The 15,179-nt window shown below is 42.1% G+C and overlaps 1 protein-coding gene across 2 annotated transcripts in view; it reads right to left on the reverse strand.

Moving 5' to 3' along the window:
• P2RX5 (purinergic receptor P2X 5) overlaps positions 1-14,254 on the reverse strand; it is a 103,459-nt gene extending 89,205 nt beyond the window's left edge. The window contains exon 1 of one of the 2 annotated variants that reach the window (XM_089693677.1): positions 14,040-14,254. In XM_089693677.1, coding sequence (XP_089549803.1) covers positions 14,040-14,176 — 137 coding nt within the window. In that variant the 5' untranslated portion in view covers positions 14,177-14,254. The remainder of the gene's footprint in view (positions 1-14,039) is intronic. The other variant, XM_089693676.1, reaches the window with a different exon arrangement.
• Between the last annotated feature and the right edge of the window lie 925 nt (positions 14,255-15,179).

Below are 15,179 nucleotides of genomic sequence, written 5' to 3' on the forward strand. Positions count from 1 at the left end.
TGAATCACCAGATGAAAATAGAAGAAAGAAAGCCTTAAAAAGGAAACTAATACAGCCATCAAATCTAACAACTGGTAAGCTGCAATATAATAGAATAAAAGTCTGTTTTGGGGTTTAATACTGCTTGAAGTATAATTCTATAAAACTGACAGCTAAATTATTCAGAAATAATTATGGGAACTTGAAAATCCAGTTACAGGTGTAACAAACCAAGAAGACTGATGATTCAGTATTACACAGATGCTCGGTTGCTTGTTATACTAATAACAGAGTATGCAAGAGAAGTGTTCAGCCCCTAAAGTTGCACTACCTGCTTGACTGAACATCTAACACATGGCTGAATGTTTGCAATTGTAGCGCCCCCCTGACCTCTGGAGGCATGGTGGTAATTACCAGATACAGGGTGGGCTGACATTTCACCTCAGGGTGTAGATTACCTAAAGTGTTCCTAAACCCAGGACCCTGCATTCACTATATCTGGTCTCCCACAGTACACACAACATGGAAATGCAATTATTTTAGTAAATATAAACTGCTAAATACCTTTTCTCATCAGCAGTTAGAGCAGTCTTGTGACTTCTATCAGTGTCCTGCAGAGTACATGTTAAAGCTTGTAGGAGGAGTTTTCATTCTGCTCTGAGGATGCAGAACCCCTGACCTCTTAATGGCCCTGTGCTGATCACATGCACTCTCCCAAGAAAAAAAAACCTCTCTAGCAATACACAACAAACTGAGCATATGCAGAGTGACTCCACATGATATATCTTATCAGGAGATAAAAAGGGGACAACGGAAGAAGGGGAGGATCAGAGAAATCAGGATCAAACAGCCTTTTTATACAATGCAGAGGAGTAACCCCTTAAGTTCCACAGTGAGTATAGCAAGCGTGTTTTACTGCATATACAGACTGATTTTACTGTTGTGGGTTTAGTAACACTTTAAGCCAGGGGTCTCTAAACTTTCTAAAGAAAGGGCCAGTTTACTGTCCTTAAGACTTTAGGAGGGCTGGACTGTGGCCAGTGGGTGTAGAAAATGCCTCTGCATTGGGAGTAAATACAATTACATAATGCCTATGGTATTGGTATCAGTGGGAGGAATAGTGTCCCATCATTTACAGTTGCAAGAAAAAGTATGTGAACCCCTTGGGATTACGTGGAGTTTTGCATGAATTGGGCATAAAATGTGCTCTGAACGTCATCTACAGTCATGGCCGAAATTGTTGGCACCCTTGATATTTTTCCTGAAAATCAAGTATTTCACACAAAAAAGGTATTGCATTAACACATGTTTTGCTATACACATGTTTATTCCCTTTGTATGTATTGGAACAAATATAAAACAGAGGCAGAAAAGCAAATATGACATAATGTCACACAAAACCCCAAAAATGGGCTGGACAAAAGTATTGGCACCCTTAACTTAATATTTGGTTGCACACCCTTTGGAAAACATAACTGAAATCAGTCGCTTCCTATAACCATCAATAAGCTTCTGACACCTCTCACCCGGAATTTTGGACCACTCTTCCTTTGCAAACAGCTCCAGGTCTCTCTTATTGGAAGGACACCTTTTCCCAACAGCAATTTTAAGATCTCTCCACAGGTGTTCAATGGGATTTAGATCTGGGCTCATTGCTGGCCACTTCAGAACTCTCCAGCGCTTCTTTGCCATCCATTTCTGAGTGCTTTTTGACGTATGTTTGGGGTCATTGTCCTGCTGGAAGACCCAGGATCTTGGACGCAAACCCAGCTTTCTGACACTGGGCCCTACAGTGCGACCCAAAATCCTTTGGTAATCCTCAGATTTCATGATGCCTTGCACACAGTCAAGGCACCCAGTGCCAGAGGCAGCAAAACAACCCCAAAACATCATTGAACCTCCACCATATTTTACCGTAGGTACTGTGTTTTGTTCTTTGTAGGCCTCATTCCGTTTTCGGTAAACAGTAGAATGATGTGCTTTACCGAAAAGCTCTATCTTGGTCTCATCTGTCCACAAGACGTTTTCCCAGAAGGCTTTTGGCTTACTCAAGTACATTTTGGCAAACTGTAGTCTTGCTTTTTTATGTCTCTGTGTCAGCAGTGGGGTCCTCCTGGGTCTCCTGCCATAGCGTTTCATTTCATTTAAATGTCGACGGATAGTTCGCGCTGACACTGATGCTCCCTGAGCCTGCAGGACAGCTTGAATGTCTTTGGAACATGTTTGGGGCTGCTTATCCACCATCCGGACTATTCTGCGTTGCAATCTTTCATCAATTTTCCTCATCCGTCCACGACCAGGGAGATTAGCTACAGTGCCATGGGTTGCAAACTTCTTGATAATGTTGCGCACTGTGGACAAAGGCAAATCTAGTTCTCTGGAGATGGACTTGTAACCTTGAGATTGTTGATATTTTGCCACAATTTTGGTTCTCAGGTCCTCAGACAGTTCTCGTCTCCTCTTTCTGTTGTCCATGCTTAGTGTGGCACAGACAGACACACAATGCAAAGGTTAAGTGAACGTCTCTCCTTTTTATCTGCTTTCAGGTGTGATTTCTATATTGCCCACACCTGTTACTTGCCCCAGGTGAGTTTACAGGAGCATCACATGCTTGTAACATTCTTATTTATCCGCAGTTGTGAAAGGGTGCCAATACTTTTGTCCAGCCCATTTTTGGAGGTTTGTGTGACATTATGTCGAATTTGCTTTCTTTCCTCCCTTTTTTTGTTTTGTCCCAATACACACAAAGGGAATAAACATGTGTATAGCAAAACATGTGTTAATGCAATACGTTTCGTGAGAAATACATGATTTCCTGGAGAAATATCAAGGGTGCCAACAATTTCGGCCATGACTGTAAGTCACAACAATAGAAGAACACAGTCTGCTGAACATAATACTACACAAACATTAGATGTTGCCATGGTTTAATTGCACATAACATGTAAACATTCACAGTGCAGGGAGGAAAAAGTATGTGAGACCCTAGCTTAATGACTTCTCCCAGAGCTAATTGGAGCCAGGAGTGAGCCAACCTTGACTCCAATCAGTGTGATGATATTGGATGTGTTGCTGACAGCTGTCCTGCCCTTAAAAAACACACACCTGTTTTGGGTTTACTGGTTTCAAGAAGCACTGTCTGATGTGAACCATGCCTCGCAGAAAAGAGCTCTTAGAAGACCTACGATCAAGAATTGTTGACTTGCATGAAGCTGGAAAGGGTTACATAAGTATCTCCAAAAGCCTTGATGTTCATGTGTCCATGGTAAGACAGACTATCTACAAATGGAGAAAGTTTAGCACTGTTACTACTCTCCCAAGGCATGGTCGTCCTGTAAAAATGACTGCAAGAGCACAGCGCAGAATGCTGCATGAGGTAAAGAAGAATCCCAGAGTGTCAGCTAAAGACCTACAGAAATCTCTGGCACATGCTAACAATTTTGTTGACACCTCTACAATAAGGAAAACATTAAACAAGAATGGAGTACATGGGAGGACACCACGGAGGAAGCCATTGCTGTCCAAAAAGAATATTGCAGCACTTTTGAAGTTTGCAAAAGAGCACCTGGATGTTCCACAGCACTACTGGCAAAATATACTGTGGACAGATGAAACCAAGATTGAGTTGTTTGGGAAGAACACACAACACTATGTGTGGAGAAAAAAAGGCACAGCACACCAACATCAAAACCTCATCCCCACTTTAAAACATGGTGGAGGGAGCATCATGGTTTGGGGCTGCTTTGCTGCCTCAGGGCCTGGACGGATTGTTGTCATTGATGGGAAAATGAATTCCAGAGTTTATCAAGACATTTTGCAGGAAAACGTACGACCATCTATACGCCAACTGAAGCTCCACAGAGGATGGGTGATGCAACAGGACAATGACCCAAAGCATACAAGTAATTCAACAAAACAATGGCTGCAACAGCACAGAATACGCCTTCTGGAGTGGCCCAGTCAGAGTCCTGACCTCAACCCGATTGAAATGCTGTGACATGACCTTGAGAGAGCGATTCACACCAGACATCCCAAGAATATTGCTACACTGAAACAGTTTTGTGAAGAGGAGTGGTCCAAAATTACTCCAGATCGTTGTGCAGGTCTGATCTGCAACTACAGGAAACGTTTGGTTGAGGTTATTGCTGCCAAAGAAGGGTCAACCAGTTATTAAGTCCAAAGGTTCACATACTTTTTCCTCCCTGCACTGTGAATGTTTACATGTTATGTGCAATTAAACCATGGCAACTTCTAATGTTTGTGTAGTATTATGTTCAGCAGACTGTGTTCTTCTATTGTTGTGACTTAGATGACGTTCAGAGCACATTTTATGCCCAATTCATGCAAAACTCCACGTAATCCCAAGGGGTTCACATACTTTTTCTTGCAACTGTATATCTGTGGAAAGAATTATGCTCAATTATTGGTGTCAGTGGAAAGAATAGTGACCCATCCTTGGAGGGACTGTGTCTCATATCGGTGGCACAGAGAAAAGTAAGCAAAGGGCCACATTCAGCCCAATGGTCACAGTTTGGAGACCACTGGTTTAGGCAATAGTGGGATGTGAACAGATGGGCACCAGTCACTTTAAGATGCAAAACAAAAAAGAGTTTATTGATTCTCACTTACAACTCCAGGGAGAGAGGGGTAAATAATTCAAAAATGCCCATTTCTGGCCTGCAGACTGACAGACAAAGAGAACAAACACCAGTACAGGAAAGAGCCTTTAACCACTTGCCTACTGGGCACTTATACCCCCTTCCTGCCCAGGCCAATTTTCAGCTTTCAGCACTGTCGCACTTTGACAATTGCGCAGTCATGCAACACTACCCATATTAAATTTTTATCATTTTTTTCAAACAAATGGAGCTTTCTTTTGGTGATGTTTAATTGCCACTAGGTGTTTTATTTTTTGAGCTATAAACAAAAAAAAGCAAAATATAAAAAAAAAAGTTTTCTTTGTTTCTGTTATAAAATTTAGCAAACAGGTAATTTTTCTCCTTCACTGATGTGTGTTGATGAGGCTGCACTGATAGGCAGCACTGATTGGCACTGATAGGCAGCACTGATGGGCACTGATGAGGTGGCACGGATAGGCAGCACTGTTGGGCACTGATAGGAGGCACTGATAGGTGGCATTGATAGGTGGCACTGATGATGCTGCACCGATGGGACAGCACTGATGGGTGGCACTGCTGGGCACAGGTGGGTGGCACTTCTAGGCACTGCTAGGCACAGGTGGGTGGCACTGCAGGGCATAAGTGGATGGCACTGCAGGGCAGAGGTGGGTAGCACTGATGGGCACAGGTGGGTGGTACTGCAGGGCACAGGTGGGTAGTATTGATGAGCACAGGTGGGTGGCACTGATGGGTACAGGTGGGCGGCACTGATGGGCACAGGTGGGTGGCACTGCTGGGCACTGATCATCAGGGCACTTATCATCAGTGCCCTGATGATCAGTGCCGATCACTTCTCTGACAATTGATGGTGATCGGCATTACGTTCCTCACGCTGTGACAGTATGACGAGAGTGCAGCCAATAACCGGCAACTGTATTTACCCAGTAATCTGCTGTGTCATTGGACACAGCTGTTCACATGGTAAAAGGCCGCTGTGATTGGCCGTTTACCGTATCCTAGGACACAGTGATCACCGGTGACACCGGGTGTGCGCCGCTGGGAGCGCGCAGGGGACGTGTTCTGGAATAACGTCCATGGATGTCACCCCAGAACTGGACAACCACGCTGTAGCCGTCTTTCGGCTATACTTCATCTCAGACATCATCGGTTCCTCTCCAGTCCTCAACCAAGCTCTCAGGCCACAAAACCTCAAGCACCAGGACGCACTGGACAGGCAAACTCTTTCTGCTCCAAGTACATTTATAGGCCTCAGGCATCAGGTCTAACCACTCAGCTGCTCAGCACACACCACCCCAGGCCAGAACTTGGGTAGAAAAGAGTGATCACTTGGCCCTCCTCAAATATTTATACTCCCCACTAGCATGCACCATTGGCAAGGAAACTCCTACTGGTTGGTACTCATAAGTCAGTTTTACTGTAGTTTCTCATACTAATACCAGAGGTACCAGTGACACCTACTGGCAGAAGTGAGAAATCACAGCTCAACTGAATTTGGAGATAAAACCCAAATTAGTAGACTGTAAAGGTTGTCTACTACCCAGTAAAACTAAATTTGACTGGTAGCTCATGTTTACGACAAGGTGGCTACATAATGAAGAGGTAAAACAATAGGAAATGAAGACATAGTTCTCAACTGTCCCTCGTTTGGAACCAAAGATTGAGGCACACAACTATTTGAAAAATACACAATTTATCTATTAAAAACTTCAGGGGTCTTGCAAACTGATGCCTAAAACACAGCATTTTTAGATACAGGTGTCTTTTTGTGTTGTTGTTTTAGCTCATGTAAATGCAGACCATTGTTTTCAATATGCCTGTACGCACAGGCACATGAACATACTCTGCATATAGTTCAGTAAAAGAAAAACAAAATATTAATGTGTATATATATGCTCATACACGTGTACAATGTTAATTTAAGAACTTAGAATTGCATCCAGGGAGCTTTAATTTATTTTATGTGTATATGCATGCGCACAAATACACGGAAAATAAACGCAAGAGATTTCGGCCAGGAATATTGATGTTCAAACTTCAGCTCTGTGTGCAAGTACCCTTAATCAGCACTAAATATTCATCTAATTTCTACATAACTGAGTTCATTATTTTGAGTCAATATAAAGGAAAAGTAGTAAACAAAAAGGATGGTTTAACCAAGCATTGTTTGCATATTAATTCTTAAATTTCCCCTTAACTGGGAGAGTAGCAAAGGAGTGTCCTTTGTCTACATAGTTTGTACTTTGTTTCCCTTTTTTCTCATGTCATAAAGTTGGGTTTGATGGGAACACCTTTTTTTAATAGCCCTGGTGGTAATGCACACAACTGCCACTTAGAGAATTTGCAGACTCATGATTTTGCGCTTATTCCACAACTTCCAAAGTAAAGCGGAATTCCATGTTTACCATGATTTTGGCCCACAGAAACTATTTCCATTGCTAACTGATGCAGCTGCTGTGTATGCTGATATGTAACGTAGTCGCATCAGCTACATACAGTATGTAGTGCTGTGTTCCTCTGCTATACGGGCAATTTCCCATCTGCTGGCACAACTAAATCAAGTCAAATGAACTATGAATACAATAGTAAAACTAAATTATACCTTGCTTTTCAGCCATTCAGGGAAATTCTATCAATGAATACGAGACTTCATCGGACTAGATGAGGTGAAAACAACTGCTGGCTTCAGGATGGAGATCCACCATTTCCTGGCCGGTACAGCCAAGGGGAAGCATTTAACAAAGCTGATGCTTGGTTAGATTCTGTAAAGGGCAGGGGACACATTGGGGTCTATTAGACTGCTAATGTCTCCATAAAGAGTATCTGTCTCCTGTCCAATGCTATCATACGGGGATTTATTAACCATTAGCAATCAGGTAGAAACAAACAAACAAATAAATAAATAAAAGAAAATATTTCTGAAAAATAAAATCATAATAAAGCGTATTTTTAAAAAAATTCAGTATCTCCCCCCTTTCCCCATACACGCACATGCGCAAATGCAGAAGCATTCTCAAGGTGTGCACATATATGTAAACCACAGATGCACCATACATGACATATCGCGAGTGAGGGCAATAATTCTATCACAAGAACTCACAGTTAACTGATGAGCTGTGAAGGCTTTTAAAGAGTCACCTATGGAGATTTTTGGGTACCTTGTTTTTTTGCGATATTACGGGCGCATGCAATTTTAAGACTTGCCATGTTTGATATCTATTTACTGGATGTAACTTTATCTTTCATATTTTACAAAAAAAAAATGTTATATTTTGTGTGTTTGCACTAAAATGCATTTTCTTATAAATTTTTCTGAAAGTTTTCACTCAATAAATAAATATAATGTGACATAAACATTTGCAACTAACTGCTTTTTATTCTACAGGGCTTCTGCTTTCAGAAAATATATAATTAAGTAATTTTATTGCCAAAAATGAAGATTTTACATATGTGCAAGAAAAAACAAAAATGAAAACATTTACTCTGGGGCTGAGCTGGTAATGTGATTGGGTATTGTTTGCAGTGAGTTTTTGCCACATTCATTAAAGTGGAGTTCCACCCAATTTTTAAAGTTTGGCCCCATGTATTGCTTCCTGCTGTCCCATCAATGTTTGGCACATTTTTTTTTGCTCCTAAAGTTTTCATACCTTTAGGCTACTTGAAGCACTGCACGTCTGATGTACCTTGCTGTGGCGAGGTACGTCACATCCTCCTGCTTGTTGGTTCCTGGGAATGTCTGTGTCTTCAATCCCAGAAGTCAATGGGCATCCCCCACTCTGCAATGAGTGTGCTTTGTTCACACTGTGCAGGCGCAAGATCGGGAGCTGCATGCTGGGTAGCCAGCTGCACCATATCCCGGAAGAAAGTGAGGCTGGGCTTCAGATGCCCACAGTGAAGATGGAAGAACACAGGATCATGAGGGGCCAGTGAGTATCTTTAAAGCGGAGTTCCACTCACTCTGTAAAAAAATAAAAGTCAGCAGCTACAAAAACTGTAGCCGCTGACTTAAAAAACAGGCACTCACCTGTCCCATAATCCCACGTTGCCCCCGCTGCAGCCCGTTTCACCGGCCATCCTGTGTTCCAGGAGGCCAGCATCTTCAGTGTGGGCACCCGGCTGCGACAGCTTACAGCTTCACAGCCGGGTACCCACTGCGCATGCGCGAGTAGCTCTGCGCTTCCTGAATAGCCCCTTCATCTTCTGGGTCCTGTCACGTGTCACGGGAGGGAGGGTAGGAGGACAACTTCCATTTCTGATCGCCTAGGCGATCGCAGCGGACGTGGGAGCGGGTATCTGTCAAATTCGGGTAACCGTTCTCCCTCCCCCCCGCTCCCCAAAGGTGCCAATCCTTAATGGGGAGCGGGGGACCAATCTTTAAAGCGGAACTTCCCCTTTTGGATGGAATTCCGCTTTAAAAAAACAAGGAAGACAAACAATTACATCTGCAGCGTATGCCATTTTGCAATGTCACGGAGGAACTTTAAAAAAAAAAAAGAAAGAAATGACTGGAACTCCGCTTTAAGCTAAGGATAAATTCCTTCCCAAAGTGAACAGCTTAACGGCCTAATGGAAAATCAACCCCAATATCTACATCCAGTCACAGCTGAGTGGTATTGCAATGCTTCCTTATGGCACAAAAGAAGTATTCATGGCAGCCTTGCAACTTTCTCAGTAAGGTCCAATGAATGATTGAATGCCTTAAAGGCCTTAATGAAAATTCTATAACATTTTTTTAGATCCCACACCCCCATGGACACTGCCTACCTGGTCTTTGGTTGGCTACAGTTCCGCTCTTTCTTGTAGAAAATTCTACTTCCTAGTCATTCCTATGGGAAAGATATACTCCAAGCGAGGAGTTTTGCAAGAATGTGGAAGGGTAAGAAGTTGAACCTTTACAAACTATTTTTGCTATCTGTATCTTCCTGTAAGGAAGTAAGGAGGAAACTTCCACAGGGAAAGCCTTCTTTGGTAACAAATGGAGGGGACCTCCTCTTACTTTCTGCTGTGTCTCTGGAACATTTTTTACTCCTAAAATAGATTTGGCTTTACATACACTTTAAAGGAGAATAAATGACCAAACCTTTTTGGCTATATTTCTCTTATGGATCACAAGAGTGCAGTTTGTTCTGCTTGATGTCACAAAACTTATCCAGGCTCTGAAAAGACAACAGCACCTGGCTCAGCTAAGAGCCTGATCCAGCCGCTTCTGCCCCCTCCACACCCCGGGGCTCCAGTGAGTGCTGGAGGGGCAGAGCAGTTCTCTGTGCAGAGCTGGCAGGGGACAGATGCAGCATCAGATCGATCACCGGCCGGGTCCCAGCCAGTGATTCCCCACCGGCACCCGGCGATTGCCGAGTATGACTGACCAGGGAGAGGTCTGTATGTAAACAATACAGATCTCTCCCCTGTCAGCTCCAGCACACTGCTTTGTATTGCTCTACATAGCAGAGCAATACAAAGCAATGTGCTTACACAGTAAAGCACACACACAGCACACAGTAAAACAGAACACAGTTAACCCTTTGATTGCCCCAGATGTTATCCCCTTCCTGCCCAGTGTCATTAGTACAGTGTGAGTGCTTTTTATTAGCACTGATCACTGTATTAGTGTCACTGGGGATGTCAGTGGTAGTTAGTCAGTTCTCCTCCAGTGTTAGAATGCCCACCACAGTCCCACAGTCCTGCTATAAGTCGCTGATCACCGCCATTACTAGTATGAAAAAAATAATAATTACAGTATACCATATCTTTTGCTTCATAAGACGCACCTGACCATAAGACGCACCTAGATTTTAGAGGAGGAAAACAAGAAAACAAATATTCCAAACCCATGGACTGCAGACATAGTACAGGAAATGACCAGAGACTGCAGACATAGTACAGGAGATGACCAGAGACTGCGGACATAGTACAGGGGATGACCAGAGACTGCAGATGTACTACAGGAGATGACCAGAGACTGCAGACATAGTACAGGAGATGACCAGAGACTGCAGACATAGTACAGGAGATGACCAGAGACTGCACACATACTACAGGAAATGACCAGAGACTGCAGACATAGTACAGGAGATGACCAGAGACTGCAGACACAGTACAGGAGATGACCAGAGACTGCAGACATAGTACAGGAGATGACCAGAGACTGCAGACACAGTACAGGAGATGACCAGAGACTGCAGGCATAGTACAGGAGATGACCAGAGACTGCGGACACAGTACAGGAGATGACCAGAGACTGCGGACATAGTACAGGAGATGGCCAGAGACTGCAGACATAGTACAGGAGATGACCAGAGACTGCGGACATAGTACAAGAGATGACCAGAGGCTGCGGACATAGTACAGGAAATGACCAGAGACTGCGGACATAGTACAGGAGATGACCATAAAAATTGCAGACAGTACAGGAGATGACCAGAGAGTGCGGACATAGTAAAGGAAATGACCAGAGACTGCAGATATACTACAGGAGATGACCAGAGACTGCAGACATAGTACAGGAGATGACCAGAGACTGCGGACATACTACAGGGGATGTCCAGAGCCTGTGGATGTACTACAGGAGATGACCAGAGACTGCAGACATAGTACAGGAGATGACCAGAGACTGTAGACCTTTGGGTACCTTTGGGGGGGGGGCGAGTACCTGAATTTGACAGGTACCCACTCCCACTTCCACAGAGTTGTTCTCCCCATAGTCTTGTGGGACACGTGACAGGTACCAGAAGACTACAGGTGGCCATTCACAAAACACAGCACTTCTCACGCATGCGCAGTGGGCACCCGGCTGTGAAGCTGCAGGCTGTCACAGCCTGGTGCCAGCACTGAAGATGCCATCACCAGGAAGAGAAGACGGACGGTGAAAGCAGGACACCGATGGACCGAGGAACAGGTAGGACCGAGCAGAAGCTTCTTCTGCACAGTAGAGCCGAGCCGCCGGCCCGGTATTCTAACACAGCTGCGGCAGAAATATCGATCTTATGGAGCGAAAAATACGGTATATACCGCCATTTTTGGATGCTGTAACTTTCAATCAAACCAATTTATTTATACGTATTGGGATTTTTGTTAGCCAAGACATGTAGCAGAATACACTTTAGCCTAAATTATGATGAAGTTTAATTTTTTAAAATTTTTTTGCTGGACAAAAATATTATTTTTTACTCAAAATTGTCAGTCTTTTTTGTTTATAGCGGAAAAAAATAAAAAAACGCACTGGTAATCAAATACCACAGATAGAAAGCTCCATTTGTGGGGAAAAAAGCACATAAATCTCATTTGGGTGCAGTGTTGCATGACCGCGCAATTGTCAGCTAAAGTAACGCAACGTCGTATTGCAAAAAATGGACTGGTCAGGAAGGGGCATAAATCCTCTAGAGGGCAAGTGGTTAAAGCATGTAACATGTGCTAGCGCACTGCAATGCCATTAATTTTTATTAGCACCCCAATACTATAAGCCAAGGCAATGCTGATGAACAGAAAACCTATGGTAACACACTACAGTGCATTGTGGTGTGCTCTGTCTGAAAAACGCTCATCCAGTACACAGTCCTAGTGACCAAACCTACAATTCTGCAAGTGTTATCATCAAATCTGCATTGTCAAGGTTAATGAGCAATCTTTGGGTGAAGAAAAGGATCTGAACCAGAAAATCTGGTTTGATTACACTCTATTTTCACTGTTTAAAGAATGTATGGTAAGACTATACACAATAGAGTATATACATTTTTTAAACAAGAAGCAAAAGCACTTTAAAACAAGCCCTCACTTATCTGTAAATATCAACATTGTGGAGAAATGCAACTTCAACATTCACTAGAGGAGCACTGAAATCACAACTCATCAGCTGTGATTTCTCCTTGGTATCCTGCAAGCCTTCTAATGTAAATAAACAGCAAGTGCTGCAAGGTGTCAGAGACCAACTGAAACTTGAGTTTAGGGTCTCTGCTAATATCCTTGAGGATGAATTACTGCACAATACATGCATCTACAGCAATCAGTGAGGGGTTATTTTTAAGCTATTTTACTGCTTGTTAAATATATGTAAACATGTTAAAGAGTATGTATACCCAACAATTCAAATTCCTGATATGTGCCTGCTGCACAATGTACTTGTGTGAAAAAGTATCCTGTTCTCTTTGTATTGCTTCCTTTGTGTGAAATCCCTGGTGTTCCTGCCAGTCCCTCTTCTTTTCTAGTTAAAAAAAAAACCTGAGTACACTAGTCATGCGAACACAGCATGGTCTATTCTCTAGCTGTGCTGGGGAACTCACTGTGCTCTCCTCCAATGATCAGACTTCTGCTGACAACCCCCCCCCCCCCCCCCACACACACACACACACGCACAGCTATTCACTAAGAAGATCAATGTGCCGCTGTTTCTCCTTCCCCAGCTCTTCTGCAGCTGAGAACAGAGGGTATGTGATCACTTATAAAGAAAAGGGAGAAAATGTATGTAAATTTTTTTTATATTGATACATAAATGTTTTGCCTTTCATTTCTATTGTAAATTGTTTGGGTTGTTTTCCAAGGTGAGAGCTTACAATCACATTACTGTAATATCCATAGTCTGGGCACAGGTTCACTTTAAAAACTGCTAGTATGTGAAAAAGTAGACAAGAGGGCATTGATGGATCTCAGGAAGCTGGTAGGAAAGCATATAAAACCGTCCAAAAAATAAAGTATATTTCTCCAACAGTTTATTCATGACAAGCATGTGAGGCTTATGATAAGAGAAATAATAACTGACTGTTAACGGCATGAAAAGATAAGTACTTCCCTTCTATCGTAGCTCTGTTGAACTGGAACACAAAGTATACACTTAACAATTTTATACAGACATACGACAAGTACCTTTACATTGTAAGCTCTGGAAATCAGGACCATCTGCCCTTTGTATTAGATGGCATTATGATGTAAATGCTTTATTTTCTAATATCATATTTTTGAGCCCTTATGAAATAACCTGCAACTGTTGTTGACTTTACTATTTTGATAATCATAAAAAACGAAATTAGTGCAAAAAGGTATAAAGTCTAAAAACTAAAAAAAAAATAATTTTATTTTATATTTAGCACAAGATATGTTGAAAATGTAATCTCCTGTAACATGCCAGATTAGAATACACGCTATATATTTTTGTCTTTAATTGAGATATTACAGTTACTGAGGCATCGCCTTTGGAACATACTAAAAATGATCTCATCCAACACTATATAAATAAATAATTAAATAAATATATGATTAAAAAAAAAAAATAAATTATATATATATATATATATATATATAGATAGTATATATATATATATATATATATATATATATACTGACTTACATATACAGTGCTGAACACATGCACTGTACAATACACAGCAGAGGCAAAGAGCACATGAAATATGCAGCAAAGAGATGTGTCCTTACCCCACTAGATAAGCCAGAATGGACAGCTGAACAACACGGAATAAAATCCCCACCTTTTTGTTCTTGGCAATGACATATTTTTCAGTCTTATAATCAAAGACTGACATGAACAGCCCTTTCCAAGCGACCTGCCCCATTCTGTCTGCTCACATTGCAGCAATGAGGGAGAAGAGACAGGAAGGGAATGCAGCTCTGATTCAGGCACACGCGCTCTATCCTGAAACATGAGAAACAGCTGAAACTGGTGCTACTGCTCACTGCCTATACATCTAGGACAGAGCTCAGCATGCAGTAGCTTCACGACTGGCATGTGCGGGATCAGGGTCAGGGTAACCACACAGCCCCCATTTTAAAATGCATCATTCCAGCTTTATTTTTAAATTGATCTTGTCACACAACTTTCTTCAGACTTTTAAATAAGGCAGTTGATCCGCTAATGGGCTTATTTAAAACCAAGATCCATTCCAGACTGCTGTTTCAGTTTGCAGGGACATCAGTGGGATGAATCACACCCTTCTTATATCTCTTTGGAGGTCCTGTACTGAGATTTCCCCCCTTTCTGACTGGGGCTATTGAGAGGCCAAGATAAAATAAAAAAGATTTTTGTAAATGACGTTTATTGATGAAACGTAAGCACCAATGTAAAAGACAGTTAAAAGCCCTGAGCCTTCACCTTAGTTGTTACTACAGCACTCACCTGCTCTGAACAGGAAAGCTTAAGTAGACTGCTGGACATTTAAATACCAAGAAAACAAGAGGATGGGTTCATCTTATACCTTACATAGTTGCTTTGCAGGCACAATCCTTCCATTTTAAATAGAACTACAAAAAATTCTACCCCCAAAAAGCAAACCAGGGTGAAGAAAAAAAAAATGTGACTTAACATGTCACCAAGAGAAAACACACACACACACACTTATATATATATATATAACAAATAGCATCTTTATTATACATCTTTATTATACAGCTATGCTGCAGTTGATCTCTGTTTTCTCTTTTTTTTTGCTTTTTCAGTCGTACACGATATCCTTGACTCATCTGGAGCACGCATTTCTTTACATCTAAGTGCGATGTTGTAAATGTTTGGTTCGCATTGATGTCTGCTCAAAAGAATGGATTTCATGAATGTATTTTTTT

The sequence above is a fragment of the Staurois parvus genome, unplaced genomic scaffold (genome assembly GCF_062004578.1).
Source record: "Staurois parvus isolate SC_StPar_1 unplaced genomic scaffold, SC_StPar_1.0 ptg000635l, whole genome shotgun sequence".
In the NCBI taxonomy this organism is placed as follows: Eukaryota; Metazoa; Chordata; class Amphibia; order Anura; family Ranidae; genus Staurois; species Staurois parvus.